Source organism: Cenococcum geophilum (assembly GCF_001692895.1).
Source record: "Cenococcum geophilum 1.58 unplaced genomic scaffold K441scaffold_22, whole genome shotgun sequence".
Lineage (NCBI taxonomy): Eukaryota > Fungi > Ascomycota > Dothideomycetes > Gloniales > Gloniaceae > Cenococcum > Cenococcum geophilum.
In genome coordinates, this window is record NW_027137580.1 from 1,836,999 (window position 1) to 1,857,619 (window position 20,621).

The window sequence follows — 20,621 nt, forward strand, 5'->3', positions numbered from 1 at the left end:
TTTATACCTTTCTAAAGCCATTTTACCGTATAATATTAGAGACATAAGGGGATCATACAACACTTAATTAAGTACTCTTTGTAATAGATATACTTATTAAACATATAGAGAACTCTCTTATATAACTCTTCTTCTAACTACTTTATTTAAGCTAAAGCTAATATTATATAATAGGTACTCTTTAAATTAAATAAAGCTCTTTTACTTTAAGTAAAGAATATATAGGCAAAGTTTAATAAGTACTACCAGAGGATAGATAACTCGCCTCTTTACGCCGCTGCGCTTATTCTTCACCTAAATTGTTATACAAAGTATATCAAAATATTTTAGAAAAAGGAGTAATAGAAAACAATACTTTTAAAGGTCTAACAGCTCTAGGAAACATACTGAGAATTAGAGAAACCTTCTCTTTAAATAGTATTATACAATAAGCCATTACAAGATAAGTATAAGGAACTTAATAAGTACGATTGAATTGTAAATAAGTTAAATAAAAAGGTTACTCAACCAGCAAACTAGGATGAGTACAATAACTACTACTCTAAAGCACCGTACGAAATTAAAGTTTCTCTACTTTAGTAGTGGTCTCAAGAATAACAAATAAAGCGCTAGCCACGGCTTTCCCTTTTTACAAGAGAGGTACTTTTAATTCTAGCTATAAGTGACGAACTAGAGAGAGTATTTTCAGGAGGGCGTTATATAGTATTATGGGAAAGAATATAGCTTAGATTATAGAACCTTAAGAAGATAGAGTATATAAAGAGCTAGCACCAAAGTGGGATTTTAAAAGAAATATAGTGGTTATATAAAGAAAGGTATATAAGAGATATATTATACAACACTAAGGGGAAGGGTATAAGATATATAAATAAAATAGTTTTAGGCAAAAGGTAACCACTAAAGGCGTATAGGTGGCATAGGTAAATATATACTAACTTTAAACTTAATAAATCATAAGTTTAAATCCCACCGACGTTGTCCTTTATCGGGAATCAGGAAATATAATTATTTAGTATACTTCCCGTTCTACCGTATAAGATATTCTTGGGCAATATTGCCATACTATAAGTAAACTCTCCTCTCTATACAATATACCTATAACTAACTAGCCTTAGAATAAGCAGAAGAGGGTAAAAGCTTTGCCGGCGATTAATGTAGAGGCTTAGGTAGGGGGTATATTAGAGAAGCAAGTGCGGACAGGGAGGCCTTTATATATAAATGTAATTCTAATTTAAAGCCGTAGATCTCTAAATACAACTATAAGTAACCTATATTACTCGTACAAGGTAGAGAGCTAATTAATGCTAGTTCTATAAGGCTTATACGGCAACTCCGCGTTGTCCGGTGGGCCCTTACCCCTTTACTAAGTATAGGAGTCTCCTAGGGTTCTATGGTAGGTGCTATGGAAATTGCAAGTGGCGGGATCATGGAGCTTAATGTTTATCGTACAATAAAAATTCTTAGCCTATAGTGGCGGCGGCAGGAGCACTAGAGGGTAAAGATCGGATCGTGGAACTAGAGGATAATGAGGAATAGATAAAAGCTACTAAAATTTAACTACTAGGTCTCCTCTCTTTTTTACTATTTTTATTTTATTTTATAGTATCTTATATAAGAAAAAGTATAAATAAAAAGGGTAGGAATTGGTAGGAAAGTTAAGGATATTAGTAGAATTCCCTATGGTCGCTTATTTAGTAGGGTTGATCAAAAAATTCGATTGATATGATATGATATGATATGATATCGCTTATCGTATCAATCTAATCGATACTGATTTTCGCCCACCCTGCTTTCGTGTCTTAATAACCTTTTAACTACGCATTCTATCTATATTCTTTTAGGATATAAAATATAAAGCTTAATAAGCTGAATTTAGCAGCATTGTTGTTGTTAGAATTTAGTTGTGGGTGGGGAGGTTTTTATATATTAAAGTTTATAACTCTATATCTGTATAGAGTTTCGCGTAGAGCTTTGCACGGAGGCTCTATATACAAAGGCTCTACGTATAGGTGCTCTGCGTAAGGCTCTATATAAGGCTCTACGCCGGGCTCTGTATTAGGGACTTTACGTACAGAGACTCTGCGTACGAAGGCTCTGCATACAGGCTCTGCACAACGCTCTGCGTTAGAGACTCTGCGTACGAAAAGATTCTGCGTACGAAGGCTTTGCGTATGGAGGCTCTACATACGGACGCTCTGCACAACGCTCTGCACGACGCTCTACATCGAAGACTCTGCGTACAAAGGCTTTGCGTATAGAGACTTTACGTACAGAAGCTCTGTACGACACTCTACACGACGCTCTGCACAACGCTCTGCATCGAAGACTCTACATATGGAGGCTCTGCATATAGAGGCTCTACGTATAGAGGCTCTACGTACGAAGGCTCTGCATATGAAGGCTCTACATACAGACGCTCTGCGTACGGAGCTCTACATATAAAGGCTCTGCGTATAGACTCTACGTACGGAGGCTCTGCACGAAGCTACGTACGCGGAGCCTCCGTATGCAGAGTCTTTATATATAGAGTGTCGTGCAGAGCGTCGTGCAGAGCCTCCGTATGTAGAGGCTCCATACGCAGAGTCTTCAATCAGACTTGGGAATAAGCAAGCTGTCAAGCCTGCATGGACAAGTATATGGTAGGTGCACCCGTGCAAAGCACTTCTAAAGGTCCGTGACGATGTGCAAGGTGCTCGTAGTAGTCAAAGCGGGCTTGACAGCTTGCTTGTTCCCAAGTCTGTCTGAGTCTTCGATGCAGAGCGTCGTGCAGAGCGTCGTGCAGAGCTTCCGTACGTAGAGCCTCCATACGCAGAGCCTTCGTACGCAGTCTTCGATGCAGAGTCATCGATGCAGAGCGTCGTGTAGAGCGTTGCGCAGAGCGTCCGTACGTAGAGCCTTCGTACGTAGAGCCTCCATACGCAGAGCCTTCGTACGCAGAGTCTTCAATGCAGTCTTCGATACAGAGTGTCGTGCAGGGCGTCGTGCAGAGCGTCCGTACGTAGAGCATCCATACGCAAAGCCTTCGTACGCAGAGCCTCCGTAAGCAGAGCCTCCCTTAACCCCCCTTTTATAGGGATTCGTGCAGGCGTCTGTTTATTAAGGTGCTCGTAGAGACGATTGTAAAGGCGTTCGGAATTTGATGTTCTGAAAATTTCAGATTTCGGGCGGTCGGCGGTTTAGTAAGTATGGACCACTATATTATAACGGCTTGGAATAGTATAGCCAAAAATAACGCATTTTAAAACGATTACGATATCGTAAATATAATAAAATATCTAATAAAATCCAATATTGATTTTTTTTAGTATAGGTATTTAACTAGGCTACTACTAATTCTATACTCCCTAATTAATATATATATACTACCTACTAAATAGGCTTAAACCTTTCTACTTTAAGTTAGAATATTGTATATATTTAATTTATTTATACCTAAATTATAAAATTTAAAGTATTAAAATATAATATTTATAATACTTATAATACCTTTAAGATTATCTTAAGTTAATTAATAAAACTATAGGATACTTTATAAGGTACTATAAGAACTAGATTAGGTACTATTACCTCTATAGGCACTCCTACGCCTATACTCGCGCCTATGTCCACGCCTACCTATAGGTAATATAGCTAGTATTTAGCTTAAATTCTAAGAGCTTTCGCTAAGTAGAGTTATTAATATAATTTATAAAGCTAACTAGGCAATTATAGATACTTTATAATTATAGACTTTTAAATAAATAGGTAAGGCAATATAAGGCGTTAATTTAGGTGTAAATGAGTTAAATATATATAATATTCTAACTTAAAGTAAAAAGATCTAGGCCTGTTTAGTAGGTAGTATATATATATTAATTAGGGGGTAGATGCGTAGTAATTAAAAGTGGCCAATATAAATTAAGTAAAAAAAACCGATATTTAATATCGGTTTATTTCAATTTACTTATTGTAATTTTTAGCTATATTAGTTTTGAATATTAAAGCTATATATAGACGAAATTTATTAGAAACTATTATAACTATACTAACTGTTATAACTCTATCGCTTACGTTATAGGATAAGTATAAGGGCATTATATTAAAAAAAATTGAAAAGATCTAAAATTATTAACTATATTAAAAATCAATATAAAATTAATTACGCGCTCCTCTTCTTAAAAATCTAGTCTTGGCCTAACCCGCATTACCGGATATAGTTCTCAATGCACCGAAATCGTCGATTATATATTATGGTATGAATTCCTATAGACCTCGCTACCTTCGCTAACGTAAGGCCGATCTAGGAATAATAGTCGCAAGCGATTCTTTCTATAGTTAGGTTTTTACAAATAGTATCTTTTCTAATCCATGTGGAATAGCTAAGAACATATAGATATTTAAATTCTATAAATAAGCCATTACCTACTTACGAATTCGCAATTAAGATATATTCGGTAGGAGTCTCGTCTAAGTCTTAATAAAGAGCCCTTCTGGAATAGAGCGAAAAGGGTAAAATATTAATACCAAAAGTATCCCTTAGCCCGTCAAGGTCCTTGGCGTAAGTAGTCTATGCGGAACATTGTTCTTAACAAAGTCAAAGGCTTCGTATTTCTTAGAACGGCGGCTTAATTCCACTGGTTTAATTAGTAGGCTCTTATTAATACCGTAAGGACTAATTTTAATAGGTTAAGGGATAACCCTAATTACAGCATAGAGTAAACCGCCAATAATAGTAATAAATGGAGCAAGAAACCTATTCTTATAACTGCCAAATATAATAGTTAAGAATAGACATTTTAGTATATAAACAATTTAAACTATAAATCTTAGGTTTAGTTAATTGGATATCTTAAAGCTTAAAGCTTATAGTTAAAATTAACTATTTAAATAGATTTTTATAAACTATATTTAAAAAAAGTTAGCCGTTATAGTAGTAGAATACATCCCTACCTATTTAATAAAGAAGTAACCACTTCTAATTATATTTAGAGTATAATATTACCTAATACCCTATCTAAATATTAGTCGACTATACGTTATTATAGTTAAATTAAATTAGTTAACCTCTCTCCCCTTCCCACCCTCCTTTTTAGGCAATTAGGTATCTTTAACTGGCAGTTAAGGGTATAGGTAGGCAAGTATTTAGCCTATATAGGAAATTAGTACACAGCTAGCACATTATTAAAAGTGTCGCTAATTGACGTTTTAGAGCCACAATATCCACTTCGCCCTTATTCAATTAATTAATCACTTAATGCCTATAGATGTAAGCCTTATATAGTATTACGGACCTTACATTAATAATAGTGCAACTACTAAAAAGAGATATAAATGGGTTAGTTAAGATAGTATAGGAGGCGCTAAAACCGATTAAGCTATAGGATAAGGGGTAGCTAAGTTATATAGGTAATTACGTTATAAGTTTAGAATATAGGAATATAGAAACGTAGAAATGTAGGATATACTAACGTATTGACGTACTAATATACTTAATATATTTCTTAGGCGTAGTATTAAATACTAAAAGAATTACAGTCCCTACCTAGATAGTTCTCTTCTTTATAGTAAATCTTAGAATATAATTAGAATTAATCTATTAGGTACCCGTGCCGCTGTCGCGATCTACTTACCTCGTTACCGAGGTAAGTGCCAGCCAGCTCAACGAGTAGAGCCCACCTCAACATCAGATTTGCCAAGACACCTAAATACTATCAATATTCTTATTATATATTATTAACGCTATAACTACTAAGTATATTCGCGTTAAAAATAAGATCTAGGAGGCTCTTAAAGAACTTTAAGAGTTTACTAAGCCTAATATTGTAGAGGCTGCGCGCTAATACGGTGTTCCTAAATCACGCCTCCACGCTCGGTAAAAAGGACGTTAATCGTGTTATAAGAGGCCTATAGTAGGTAGAAGGCTTACTAATAATTAAAACCTTGCTCTTTATAGCTATATTAATTACCTAAACTCCTTATATACCGCCGCTTAACTATTAATAATACGTTCTATAGTAAATTAAATCTTAAATTAAGCTAACGAAAATCCAGATTAGCTACTACCTCCTATTAGCTCTTACTTTGTTAAATGCTAACTTAGCCGCTACCTAGAGTACTATAAGCATAGGTAGAAGATAATAGAGCTTAAGCGTACAGTAGTATACGAGCCGAAGGATATTAAGGCGTGGTTTTATTAATACCACGACATTATAATTAAGTATATAGTTATGCCTACGGATATATACAACTTTAATAAGTTAGGATTCCGCGTTAGTATTAGTAAGGACTAGTAGATTATTATAAGGGAGCCTTATTAAAAAGCTTATATCTTTACGGATATAAATCGCAAGCTAGTTATTTTAATAGAAATAATAGGTAGTAACGGAGTTAATCTACTACCTATAATTATACTTGTGGGCGCACAGTTCCTCTACTAGTAGTTTAAGAATTTAGCCCTTCCTAACTACTATCTATTAGGCCTATTAGAAATAGGCTATTTAAATAATAAATTAGCTTTTAATTAGCTTAAGTACTTTAACGTATATAGCTCTTAGCGCTAGCTAGGTGCATATAGGCTCCTAATTTTTAATAGCTACGGCTCTTACCTTATAAAGGAGTTTATTAAGTATTACGATAATTAAAAGATTATACTATATACCTTACCTTTATATACAAGCCACCTTTTATAGCCTCTTAATGTCGTTATATTTCAGCCGTATAAATACCACTATAGTAAGGCAGTTAAGTAAGCGATATAAATAGGCTGCACCAACTTTAATAAAGTTAAATTCCTCCACGTAATTAAATTAATTTATCGCCAAACGTTTAAATCGAGTATAATTAAGTTAGCCTTCCGGCAGGCAGGCCTCGTTCCTTATAACCCTTAAATCGTCCTTAATTCTATGCGCGAGGCGCGTCCTACTACCTCCCCTCCCTCTCCCCCCCCCTTTACTACCTTATAAGCCACTATCTATACTATATACACTAAGATCTTTATATATAGTTTAGAAGAAAGTTTTACTGCTAGCTTAGGAGGTATATAAAGATAATAAGGAGGCCATGGATATCTTTATAAAATTCGTAAGAGGTAGTTTAGTAAATATATATACACAACTATAAGCTAAACGCGAGCTTATAAATACACAAGCAGTTACTAGAGCTCGTTAGCAACGCTAAAAAGGTAATAGAAAGGTTATATAGAAGGGAGGGGTTATATATACAGCAAATGCACAGTTAATTATATAAAAGCGCGAGCAGAAGGAGGCTCTAAAAGCTGCACGTGTATTACTGAGGAAGGAACGGGCAACTGCGAAGTAGCTTCTTTAGGACGCCATAAGGCGGCTAGAGCCTTAATCTATTGTATATAGAGACTCCTTCCATTAAGAAACCAGTACTACACTACAAGATTCTAAATATTCGACTTTTTAGTAGAGCCCTGCGGCTTCAAAATCATGGTCTTAGCAAATCTGACGTTGAGGTGGGCTCTACTCGTTGAGCTGGCCGGCACTTACCTCGGTAATGAGGTAAGTAGATCGCGACAGCGGCACGGGTAACCTACTCCACTAATTATATTTACATTATTAACTATTTTATATCTATATACCTAGTCTATTAGCAAGTCCACCGTAGTATTTTTTATAAGGCTTCATTATATATAGAGTCCTAATTAATTAAATAATTAACTAAATAATTAAAGTGTCACGGAGTAAGTATAAGTGACGATAATATATAGCAAGGTAGATATTATTAAGCTATATACATAAACTGTGTAAGGAGGTCAAGACGTTACGTAAGGAAAGAAAGTAGGAAAACGGGGAGAAGGGGCATATATTGTTAACTTAGTTGCTTAGTTAACATATATATAGGCAGAATAGGGTTTAGGTTGTAGTCCTAGCAGAACTCAGCAAAATTTAGTAGAACTTGGCAGAATATAGTAGTAGTAGATTCTTTAATTAACGTCTAATACGGATCCTATCTAGGCCTACGTAGACTACTCCGTACATAAGGGGAAAGTAATATTAACAGGAAAAACCCCTTGCTATTGGGGGGAGGAAAAACCCTATGAGCCACCTTAGTAGGATGAAAAACCCCGAATTGCTATGCCTGCACGAGCAGCGGCCCTGCAGGCCTACAGCTCGTCCTCCTCCTTGGATGTTTCGAACTCCTTAGGAACCACTACTTCCTTCTCTAGCTTATCCAAAGCTAGGGTTTACTACGTCCTAGCTAGGCCTTGCCGATCGATTGCTGTGTGCTTGTAGTTGTGCCCCATATCTTAACCACCCCTGTGTGACGGCTCGAACCATCGAACAAATGTCTCAACAGAGACTTGAACGAATGCTTGCAAGATCAAGCGAACGAATGCTGTATTACGAAGATATTAAGCTAAGGAGCAAGAGAAGGTCGTGAGGCCACGTCTATATACACACGCCAAGTCTTAAGCGAACCCCTGACTAGGTGACGCGCTCCAGCGCCGTCACACCCTGTATACTGTCTCTTGTTAACTATTACCATATACGCTATGCCTCCCCCCCCCCTAAGGCCTATTAAAGGCGTAAGGGGGATTTATCTAATCTACTATCCTAAAACTGAAAGATAAAAGCGGGATGTGTGTATGTGTGTGTATTTAGGTATCTTTTGTGCCTAGGCCCTAGTCACTAGGCCCTCTCTAAGGGTACTACTCCGTTAAGAGGAGATAAGGAAAACCGTACGGGGTTATCCAGCTGCCGCTTTCAGTAGTATTATAGTAGTACGGCGAGTGACCGCATGCTCCGCGGGCGATCGCCCTAGGGGTTAGGAGGGGCCGTATATTTGCTCGTTCGTTTGTTTATTCGCGTTTGCTTATTCGTTAATATAAGGTCGTTAATACTTTCCACTAGGGGACGGGGGGTGATATCGAATACTATGTATCCATGTTGGATCGTATAGGTGCCCTGGATAGGAGAATGTAGTAGTCATCGTACTGTAGAGAGCCAACAGTAGTGGTTTTCAAGATCTCACCATCTGAAAATTTTTCACCACCGCCCTTAACGCCTACAACCACCACAGGTCCTGTCCGCACGCTGTGCGACGTCTCTGCGTTGGCTCTGGATCTGAACTTCGAAGACCAGGTTCGTAGCCGTCACCACGTACAGGTGCAGAGTCCGATTTTGACGGCCTTGGCAGAATATAGTAGAATGCCGTAGATTGCCGTTAGATTGCCATTAGATTGCTATTTTACGGTTAGTCTCTAATTGCTAAGTTGGTAGAAATAGGTGGACGTGTGCAAGGTGTTACGGGGGTATCCTATAACAGTACCCCCCCTTTAAACTCGAGCTTTTGCAAGATAGGGCTGTAGTAGTTCTAGGTGGAGTTTATAAAAGTCTTCTGCAGCTTATATAAGTCCTATAGAGTTAACTGGTTCCTATAAGGACTTAGTAAAGCCTCTCCATTTCGTAAGATATATATATTAGCGTTTCCATTTATCGTACTTAATATCATTAATTCTTTTAATAAAGTACTCGTTCTTACCATCTACTTTAACTAGTAGGGGAGGTTCTTATATTTATCTAGGCAGGGCGTCTAATATAGGGGTAGTAGGGTGAAGGACTAACGTATAGAATACGGGGTGGATTTTAACCGTATTAGGGAGCTTTAGTCGGTAGGTATAAGAAGAGATAACCTTTTTAACCTTATAAGGGCCAGCGTTTTTCCAATTAAGTTTCTTAGTAGGTCGTTTTGTATTTAGATTTCTTATATTTAGCCAGACAAAATTACTAATTTAGTAGGCTAGTGCTAGGGTTCGTTTCTTATTCGCTGCGGCTTTATAGATAGATTAAGCCTATATTATCTCATTAGTAAGGAACTATTATAGTTCCTCCATTTTCTTTATAAATTTATTTACTTCTATAACTTATAAGGCGTAATAAGCGGGGTAAGGAATATTACTAAAGGGTTTAAAACCCATTTGTAGGTGCTAGCCGTAATTAGCTAGGAACGGGAAGACTTTTATAGTTTCTAAGACGGAATTATTTATAGTAAACTTAGTAAATATAAGCTAGTTAATCCAGTTATCCTATAAATATAACGTATATATCCGAATATACTATTCCATTATAGTATTTACGCGTTCCGTTTAGCTATCCGTTTCTAGATAATACGTGGTAAATAATAGTACTTTAATACGGAGTTAAGTAGTTAGTTCTTTCTAGAATACCAAGATAAACTAGCTGCCTTTATTAGAGATAATTGTTTTAGAGAGTTTATAGAGTTTCTATATATAATCTAGGAATAGTTAGGCAATAGTAGGCGTTAACATATTAGGGCAGGCGATTAAGTATCTTATTTTAGATAGTCGGTCTATAACTACTATAATATTTATACAGCCTCTACTCTTAGGAAAGTTAATAATAAAGTCAATTAAGATATCCTTCTATCTTCGGTCTAGAATAGGTAGTGGCTTTAAAAGGCCGTTATATATCTTATGCGAGGCCTTAGCTTATTAGTAGGTGTAACAGCTAGAGACGTACCTTTGTGTTATATTATATATATTTAGCTAATAATACTCCCGTTAAAGTAGTTCTAGGGTCTTCCCTTAGCCTAAGTAGCTAGCGACAGATAGATTATATACGTGTTTAAGGAGTTTAAGCTTAAGCTTATTATAATTAGGGATAACTAGATGGTTCTGGTAATATAAGCGGTTTTTATAGGCTTTATATTTACTTAGAGAAATCTTTTTAGAGCGTCTAATGCCATCTTATATTAGCTTAAGCGTCTCTTAGATAAACTCGTTATTTAGGTATTTATTAACTATAATCTGTTTAATTAATTAATTAGTTATTTTAAGGACGTATACTATAAAATCTTTAATAAAAGGGTTAAATAGTTTAGGGCGAAGTAGGGTCTAATTTTGGTAAAAGCGCGCTTCTTTTAGGGCTAGCGCGTCTTACGAGCGTTAGGTTAGGGTATTAGGCTTCTAGCCTTAGACGCCTAGGCGGTATATAATTAAGAATTGGAAACGAAATAGATATTCTAACCAGTGGGCCTAATAATAACTTAGCTGTTTTGTGGTTATAAAGTACTATAGGTTCTTATAGTCGCTAAGGACCTTAATTAGAAATCCAGCGCCTTCTAGTTTAGGTCGCCATTATTTAAAATATCTAATAATAGCTAATAATTCCTTATTATAGATCTTGTAGTTGCATTCGGCTAGGCTTAGTCGTTTTAAAAAGTATACTACGGGGTATAATACTCTATCCTCGTTATATTAAGACAGGATGCCTCTAGTAACGTAGTTAGATAAGTTGGCTTTTATAACACTTATTTAGTTTAGGTTAAAGTATTAGAGTATAGGCGTAGTAGTAAATATAACCTTTAGATAGGTAAAGGCATTCTTATATTCCTTATTAAAGATAAAAACTTTATCCTTTTAGGTTAAAGCTATAAGGGGTAAAGCTAGGGCGAAGAAGTTATTAATAAACCGTTAGTAGAAATTAGCAAATCCTATAAAGGCTCTTACGTCCTTAACGTTCTCGGGTTCTTGCTAGTTTATAATTGCTTTAATTTTCTTTAGGTCCATTTATATACTATTTATAGAAATAAGGAGTCTAAGGTATAGGACTTCCGTTTTATAGAACTTATATTTATCTACATCTAATTATAAACTAGCTTCGTGTAGGGCTTATAGAATAAGGTTAACGTATTTCCAATATTTAGTTAGGTTATTACTATATATTAGGATATCGTTAATATAAGCAGTATAGAAGATGTCTAGGTAGGGGCGTAGGGTGTTGTTTATATAATGTTAAAATAAGCTTAGAGCGTTTACGAGGCTAAAGGGTATTACTAAGTACTTAAATAGTCTATATTGGGTACGAAATATAGTAAGCTATTTATCCCCTTTTATAATACGGAGACGGTTAAATGTAGAGATAATATTAAGCTTCGTATAGTAATAAGCCTTACTTAGTCGGTTTAGCGTCTCTTATATTAACGGGATTGGATATTAGTTCTTAACGGTAATGGCGTTAAGAGCTTAGTAGTCTACATAGAAGCGCAAACCGCCGCTAGGTTTCTTAATAAAGATCACTAGTACGGCTATAGGCGATAAGCTTACTCTAATAAATTCTTTACTTAGGTTCTCGTTTAAATACTTTTATAGTACTTAGAGTTTATTTTAGGATATCCCATATAAGGGTCTAAATCCAGGCTACTTTCCTTTTTTAAGTATAATCTTATAGTTGTATAATTGGTGTTCTAGTAGCTTATTAGCTTCCCTTTATAAGAATGCATCTAGGCGATGATAATACTCTATTAGTACCTTCGTGGCAGGGTTAGTGTGCTTCTTTAGTGCTAAGGCCTTCTTAATATCGGCTATTGTAATAGCGAAGATCGTATGCTCAGGTTTCTTAGCAAGTTGCACTAGCAGGGTAGCTCTAATTATGCGGATATCTAGGATGCCGAGCTTGCTCGGATTGTCTATAGTTTCTTATTTAGGTTTAGGTTCGGTATTAGGTATAGAGTTAGTATTAGATTTAGGTTTAGGTTCTTTAAGAATCCTTTTTATAGTGGAATACTAGTCTTTCTAGTATTTTCGTATATAGAGCTTAAGCTTTTGCTTAGCTTGGGGCGGTGTAGTGCTTAGTAATAACTTATGGAATTCAGTAGAGTTTTCGGATCATTGGTAGAATTTAGTAAAGTTCCTAGGTTAGTGGAATCTAGTAAATTCCTTAGGTACGGGGTAGATAGTCGTAGAAATTTTAGACTAATAGATTATGGTGGATTTTTTAGATTTCAGTTCTAAGTTTAAGTAGTAAGTTATAAGGCACTTCTACTTATAACAGGAGGCGGTAAATAGAAGCTTAAGGTTATTCTAATTAATAGTTACCTTATATAGCTTTATCTAGGGTTATTTAAGGATTACCAAGTAACCTAGGGTAGTAACAAAAAGTTTAATTAATTCTTCGTAGTTTAGGTATTAAAGTCTTAGGAATACTATATAGGTAATACAGCCTAAGACGGTACGTTTACCATTAAATCTAAATACGTTAATATGCCGGTTAAGGGGGGCTAGGGTAAAACCATTATCTTATACAAAGATCTTATTAATAAATCCTATGCCGCTAGCTTCTGTGTTAATTAGGATTTAAGCATTAGCCTATTAACTATTCTGCTAAAGACGGCAGTTAATAGTTATGCTACGGTCCTAAGAGTTAAAGTTTATGACGTTAAATGCGTTTAATGAGATCCTATAGCAGAGCCGTCCTAAAGAGCGACTTAGCTCCAGGACCTTCCTTTTAGAGGCAATTAGGGTAGGGTTCTTATAGGACGTCGGCTGTAGCTTCGTCCTTATAAATAGTGCTTACTAGATATAGGGCTAGAACTAGGTGGAAATTAGGGACGGTAACCAGAAGATTAATGCGGTAAACGGCTGCTAGTATTAGCTGTTTGTAATTTATATTTAGGTATAGGGACGGAGTAGTAGTTAAAGAGGTAAGAGCTACTTCTATATTTAAAGCAGAGGCCTAGCTTAATACGTTATTCTTGTTTAAAGGACCCTAGTAGGGCGTACCCTAGAGTCCTAGTATCAATATCCATAGCGTTAGGGTGCTTAGGCTGAGATAATAACTTAGTAAACGTTTATAGGGTTACCGTATTATATTATAGAGCGGGCTTTAGTATTAGGCGTAGTATATTATTATATTATTTATTAATAACGTTTACGCAGGCATTAAGGGCTCCCGGTAGGTCTACGCTTATTAGGGAGGTTTTTAGTTTAGGGCTTAGGGATTTAATAAGGCTGTTAATTAGTATAGAGTTGTTCCAGCCTATTTCCTTTATATAACAGTTAAATTCAGAGAAGTATACTAGGAAACTTTTCGTTCCTTAAGTTATATAGTTTATCTTTCTTTAAGTAGTAGCTTGGCGGTTTAGGTTACTATACATAGCTTTAAGAAGTATAACTAGGCTTTGCACTAAGTTTAGCTAAAGCGGTTTAATAAGGTTAGCTATATCTCCTCCTAGTTAACTTAGGGCGTAATAGAGTTGGTTAGTTTTAATTAGGTAACGGTCGGCGTTACTAGTTAGCTTATTTTTAAGCTAGCTTAAAAATAATTGGAGCTCTTATTATTTACTAGTAAATACTAAAGGATCTAGTAGTCATTCAGATTGTTTTGGTGTAGTAGTTGGCTTAGGGTAAGTAGCTACTATGGGTTTAGGGCTCGCGTTCCGCGTATTCATTTCCGGAGATAGCGTTTAGTCTTAAGGTCCTAGCGTAGGCATCTTAAGGGCGCGGACTTCTTCTTAAAGGTCCTTAATTAATTACTAGTATCGTGCTTCTTATTCGGCTTATTATTAATTTAACGTAGCTTAGTTCTATTTAAGGGCGTCTATAAAAGACTTCTATATCCCTACTAATTATTCTTAGAGTACGGATATAATACTAGCGGCCGTTATAGGGGCTTTAGGTTCGTTCTGTATATCGATAGTAGTATAGGTAGTTAACGTAATATAGTGTTATGGAGTAAGTATAAGCGACGATAATATATAGCAAGGTAGATATTATTAAGCTATATACATAAACTATATAAGGAGGTTAAGACATTATATAAGAAAAGAAGGTAGGAAAACGGGGAGAAGGGGCATATATCGTTAACTTAGTTACTTGGTTAATATGTGTATAGGCAAAATAGGGTTTAGGTCATAGTCCTGGTAGAACTTGGCAGAATATAGCAGAATGCCGTAGATTGCCGTTAGATTGCCATCAGATTGCCATTCTACGGTTAGTCTTTAATTGCTAAGTCGGTAGAAATAGGTGGACGTGTGTAAGGTGTTATAGGGGTGTCCCGTGACATAGAGCCTCTACTATTTTAATTAACTACCTTATTACCGCCGCTGCTACTATAATGGGACTAGCCTAGTTATAGTGAGAATGTCTTAGTAAAATACTCGACAGATAATACTTAACGCTTTAACTGAATTCTACTAAATTCTACTGGCTTAATCGACTTCTTGCAAGTTCTCCTAAATTAATTAATGTCAGGTGACGAAGTCACCTCGCCTATATGTATTGTTCCGCACAGCCGTGCCTAGCATCAAGCCAGTCACTCGTTTACCTTTTGTGGGTTTGTGTGGCTGAGTGGTGCGGAGCTTATCACCTCACAATTAAATTCTACTAAAGTCCGTTAAAAACTACATGCGTATATCTATACGTATTGACCGCCAAGATCCCTAACTATTTAATTATAAGATTCTCGCGTTATTCTTTTCTTTTCTTTATAAGAGTTATATTCCTAAATTTAGATAAAATTTAGATTATATCTTTAAATCTACCGTAAAGTTTTTTAATGCCCTTATATTATTATTATTATTATTATTATTATTATTATTATTATTATTAATTTATTTATTGCTTAACGTCTAATTTAAATCCCTATTAGGTATACGTGGACTATACTTTATATATATATAGGGAGAAAACTCTATAAGAAAACCCTATATTCTATCTCTCTACCTTTAGGCCTCGCCTATATAGCGCCTATAAGTCGCCTATAAGTTACCTATAGTTAGCTATAAGTCGCCTATAGCTCTTTATATCTTCACTTTCAATCCTCCTAGTAACTGCTACTGCCGTAGTAAGCCTATAAACACGCTAGTATTTTAAACTTTACTCTCCTAATATAGAGCCTCTAGGGGGCACTTATCTACCGTCTTACCTCCCTTTACTATTTCCTTTACAACCTTAAGCTGGCTTAGGACACTCTAGCTAATAAGCTACCGGGTAACCGCCTTAAGGCCTCTTTATATTAAGAGTATTCTTTTAGAACTACTATAGTAGTAATAAGGCTTAACCTATACTATAATAAGCTATTTTGATATAACGTTTAGTTACTATTAGCGACTTAATTAATCGAGGCACTAGTACGGTAATGTAACGCGCGTAAGCCTATACGATTAGTAGTCTATAAATAAGGATCTAAAGCTAGAAAAAGGAAAGGAAAAGAATAAGAGCAGCGCTATTTAAAGTAGGGTTCTTTTATACAGCCCTCTAGTTATATAACCGTATCTCTTTACTAAGTTCTACCAAATTCTACCAGTACTATAATATTACCCTCCCTTTCTAAAAAAGAGTCTACCCTTAGGCTTTGTTAGGAATAAAGTAGAAAGGGTAGCTATAATATTTATAATTTCTATTAAATTCTGCTAGGTTTTGCCAGGTTTTTATAGGCTCCGATTTTTTTCCCTTCTATATTAGGGCCTTAGGGCGCCCGGCCTAATTAAAGACTTAAGTATAAAGACAGTATATAATATATATGGATAATATATATATTATATATAAAGAGATTTCTTAAAAGTTCAGATATATATTTAATAACTTATAACCCTTTCCTAAATAGTTCTCTCTTTTTAGTAAATCTTAGAATTAATTAGAGTTAATCTATTAAGTATATACTTTATTGTCTAGCATTTGTTACTTGCTTAACTTAAATACCTAGTCTATTTATTAAGCTATCGTAGTATTTTATATAAGCTTATATAATAATAAGTATATAGTTTATATCTTAAAAAGGCGATAATCTTATTAGGAACTTAATACTTCTTAGGCTCTCTATTAATTATAATAACTAAATAGGCGGCGTTAATACTTATAATTAGCTTTAGAGCTACTACTATATTACTTAGATCATTACTCTATCTATCTAGATACTCTTATTTTTCTAAATACTTAATATAGCTATAATTAACGCCTATATTATTAGTAAGAAGACCTTTTAAATATTAGACCCTTCTCTTAAATCTATTGCCACTTCTATATATAACTAGCCTAAAATTTTATTATAGGCAGTTAGTGAATAGGCCCAAATAAGTAAGATATTAAGTGGTTAAACTTGCTAAAGTATAGGCAATATTAACTTAGTATTAGGTCTGGTTATAGAAATATTAAAATAAATTAAAATTACTACCTATGTTATTACTAAAGTCCTACTACCTATAATTTAACCATATAAAACGCGAACTAACTACTATATTAAAGGCTATATATAGATAAATGGTTATAAAGGTCTACTAATATGCTAAATATATAGATAGAAGCAGGTAAGGAAGCTTATATTAAAGATAAGATAGATAGTAAGCAAATACGAAGGTTATAGGCTCCCTTTATACTTATATTATCTTACTAACCTCTATCTAGTAGATAATAACTAAGTAACTACCCTTAACTCTCTATATCTCTATACCTCTAATATTAAAACTTAAAGGCTAATTAAGCCTTTACTATAGCGTATATCTTATTATCTTTAAAGCCTTTCTCTTCTACCTTTAACTAGGTCTCTAGACTATAAGGGTTTAGTTAAAAGAATAGAATCTATTAGTAGCCAGTGAACTAGAATTCCAAAATGAGGACTAAAAGAAGGTTAAGGAAAGGACATGTCTATATATATGGCGCTAAGGCTCTAGCTAAGCCCCTAACTAGGGTCTGTAACAGCACCGTAACATATACTAAATAATTACTAATTAAATTGTTTAATTAATTATAGAACTTAATCTACCTTATTTAATATATAATACGTCCTTTTTTATAACCTTAAGCCGGTCCTCTACTAGCTTATTCTTATTAATATTATATATTACAATTTTCTACTTAGCTTTTATAAAGGAGTAAGGTACTTTAAGTCAGCTTTAAAGGACCTAAGATTCTATTAAAGCTAAGCTGTATAAACTTTGTGAATAATAAGATGATTAGATAAAAAAAACTTAATAGATTAAAGTTAATGTGGTTAATAAATAGGGGTAGCCGTAATACGTGCATAGGCTTCAATAGAATTTAATTGTTAAGTGTTTTATAAAGGCGTCCTTATTGCATCCAGGCTAGTCCTATTATAGCCTTTTTAAAATATATATTTAATAATCATTTTATAGTAGCTTTTCAAAGTATATTTCTATTAAGTTGGGTTTTATCTTACTAACTAGCTTAACTAAGGTATGCTAGTTATAATTTTCGTCCCCTATCTATTGTTAAAACGTAAGATCTAAAGCCTTTTAAAAATGATACGGAAAACACAAAGCTTAGGTTTCTGCGTTATATTTTTAGCATAGAATAATAATAACAATGCTACTTTTAATTAGGTAATTGCTCTACTAGGAGATAACTCTTTAGGAATTAACTCTAGGTTTAATAGCATGACTTTATAAAAATAGACGATCAGCTAGGTAAAGTAACCCTTATGTGGTTTATATATAGAAAACTAAGATGTCGTAAAACAAATACTAAACTGGCCTGTACGAACCGAAATGAGACACCTTATAACTTATTTAACCTAGTAGAGATATTTAACAATCTTACCACTATCTAGGTTTGATATATTCGTGCATGTCATGTTTGAGCTACGGATTGGATACCCTGCTACTGCTTACTTACCTCCTAACGAGCATAATTTAACTGGGGCCCGTTGACCCCGCTTCCAAAAATTATTTTTAGCACTCCACATATAAATCCAGTAGACCTTCTAAACCGGTCAAGGCAGGAATACTCTACTACATTTACAGCCGACCGCTCTGATATAATTAAGCGTTTTTAGTTGCACTAAAGTATGCCGTTAGAACTTTCCAAAGTCGAGGACTCCGACATTGAAGAATACGTGCGCGTCGAGCTCGCCGGCTTCCATGGTGATCCTGTCGCACTTATCTTCCATGGCTGCGATGTTGACTCACCACCAGCCGACATCGCAGCTCTCGTTGCAAAGGTGCGTAAGAGCCTGCACGAGAAGAAGGACTTCCATAAGATCAAGGTTTGCGACACCGACACTGGCGAGATTGTCGCAGTCGCCCAGTGGAACTTCCAGCGGGCGAAGACGCCGGAGGAGTTAGAGAAATTAGATATCCCGAATGATGCTCCGCCGGCGCTGGCGGCAATTTTGCGGACCTATCTGGGCACTGGAAATCAGATTATGGGTGCTAAGCCATACTGGAGTACGTCGCATAGCTCCGACGCTGCAATTTGAGCGACTGCTGACAAGGTCAAGAGCTGGGGAATATGGTAACTCATCCAGACCATCGACGGTGCGGCGCGGCGAGCCTATTGATGCGGTGGGGGATTGAGCAGATGGATAGGGACGGCCTCGAGGCATATATTGATGCCAGCCCAGATGGTAAACTGCTGTATGAGCATTTTGGTTTTAAACCGGCGAAAGAAGTTGTGTACGAGTTCTCAGACTCTGATATTGAAGTTCGGGAGACCCATACCTGCATGGTACGAATGCCGAGATCATTGACCACTGAAATGGAGGAGTAGGAGAGCAGTGCTGAAGTATAAGGATTTGTCGTATGCGTAAATTCCCGCTCTCCTTGGCATGATTTCCCCCCATTTTCCCGCGCCAAAAACATGGAGGTTTCAACTTCAGTTAATCAACTTTATCATTAGCAATTACTTGATTTACGCGTGAGGCTTAAGTATATATGTGAAGGGGTTTATATACTAGCTTTACCAATAGCTATCACGTATCGGAGGTCCGGGTTAGGCTTGGCATAACCTCGGGTAACGCACGAGCCCCCAAGGTCCGCGACATATCGTCCAAATATCACCCCCCCCCTTGGGTGGTGGCCCCTACTTTTTGGACGCGTTTTTGAGGCCTAGGTTAGTACTAGGTTAGTATGGAGGGCCTCAGCGCGCCTTCGACCTCACCGTCGCCTCAACAATCCATTTTCCAACCCTCTCCTGTTCTCGTGCCCGCGATGGCTCGCGCGGGGCTTCTGATTTTATATAGAAAGGCCTACCGTAATTCTAATTGTATAATATAGAGCCCTCTTCTTCTTCTCCTTTAATATTTACGCGTTCGGTAGCTTTATCCACTCGCGCCATGCTTACGTGTTTTCCCCCTTACCTCTTACGGATATAGAGTCTTTTAAGAATCTCCTTACCCTATGGTCTACTTTACGGTTAACGGAAGCCCCCCTAGCCTCCTCCTCCTATAGCCTCCAGAGCGAATTTAAGGCCCAGACAGCACGGCTATACGATATTTATAAGGCCTAGCGCTTAAATAATACTATAAGGACATACAAGCCAAAGTAGAAAGAGTGGGAAGACTAGTACGCGAAACTAAAAGGCAATATAGACGGCGCCCGGGTAACAGAAGATAAGCTTTACTTATTTTTAGAGCAGTAAGCTATTAACCAATAATTATAGGCCGCTGGCTATTAAAAACGGAAGTTAAAACGGAAAGAGATGTAGAAAGATAGCGAGCGGGAGGGCACCTAGAGGGGAAGGCGGCCGTATAGGCGGCCGTAAGGGTAGCCGTAGCTATAGCCGTAGAGGAGAAAGGGGAGATATAGGACGAGGAGGCCCTAGACGCCCTATTTAATAAGACGGTCTAATACTTAGTTATAAATAGCTATATCTCTACTATTACCGAGCTTTACGCGTAGTAGTTAAAAGTTAAGGCCTTACTACCGCTGTGGGGGACAAAGCTCTTAGTAGTATTAAAGTACTATAACGGCCGTTAAGCTATTATACGCAGTTTAAATAGAATAAAAAGATATTTTAGGGGGTAAGGATTTACTTAAAGGAGAAGACCTATAGCGCCTATAAGCAGAGCGTCTGGTATACTAAGCTTAGCGGCGTTAAGGAGACCTAAATTAGATAGGCTAGATACTAGAATACAGACGCGATA

General features: G+C 36.1%; 1 protein-coding gene across 1 annotated transcript; it reads left to right on the forward strand.

Annotated features, from left to right (window-relative positions):
• Window positions 1-18,425: 18,425 nt before the first annotated feature.
• K441DRAFT_636805 (uncharacterized protein) lies at window positions 18,426-19,398 on the forward strand. Its single transcript, XM_067646491.1, has 2 exons — window positions 18,426-18,924; window positions 18,978-19,398. The coding sequence occupies exons 1-2, from the start codon at window positions 18,546-18,548 to the stop codon at window positions 19,244-19,246; spliced, it is 648 nt and encodes a 215-aa protein (XP_067503908.1). The 5' UTR covers window positions 18,426-18,545; the 3' UTR covers window positions 19,247-19,398.
• The last annotated feature ends 1,223 nt before the right edge of the window (window positions 19,399-20,621 follow it).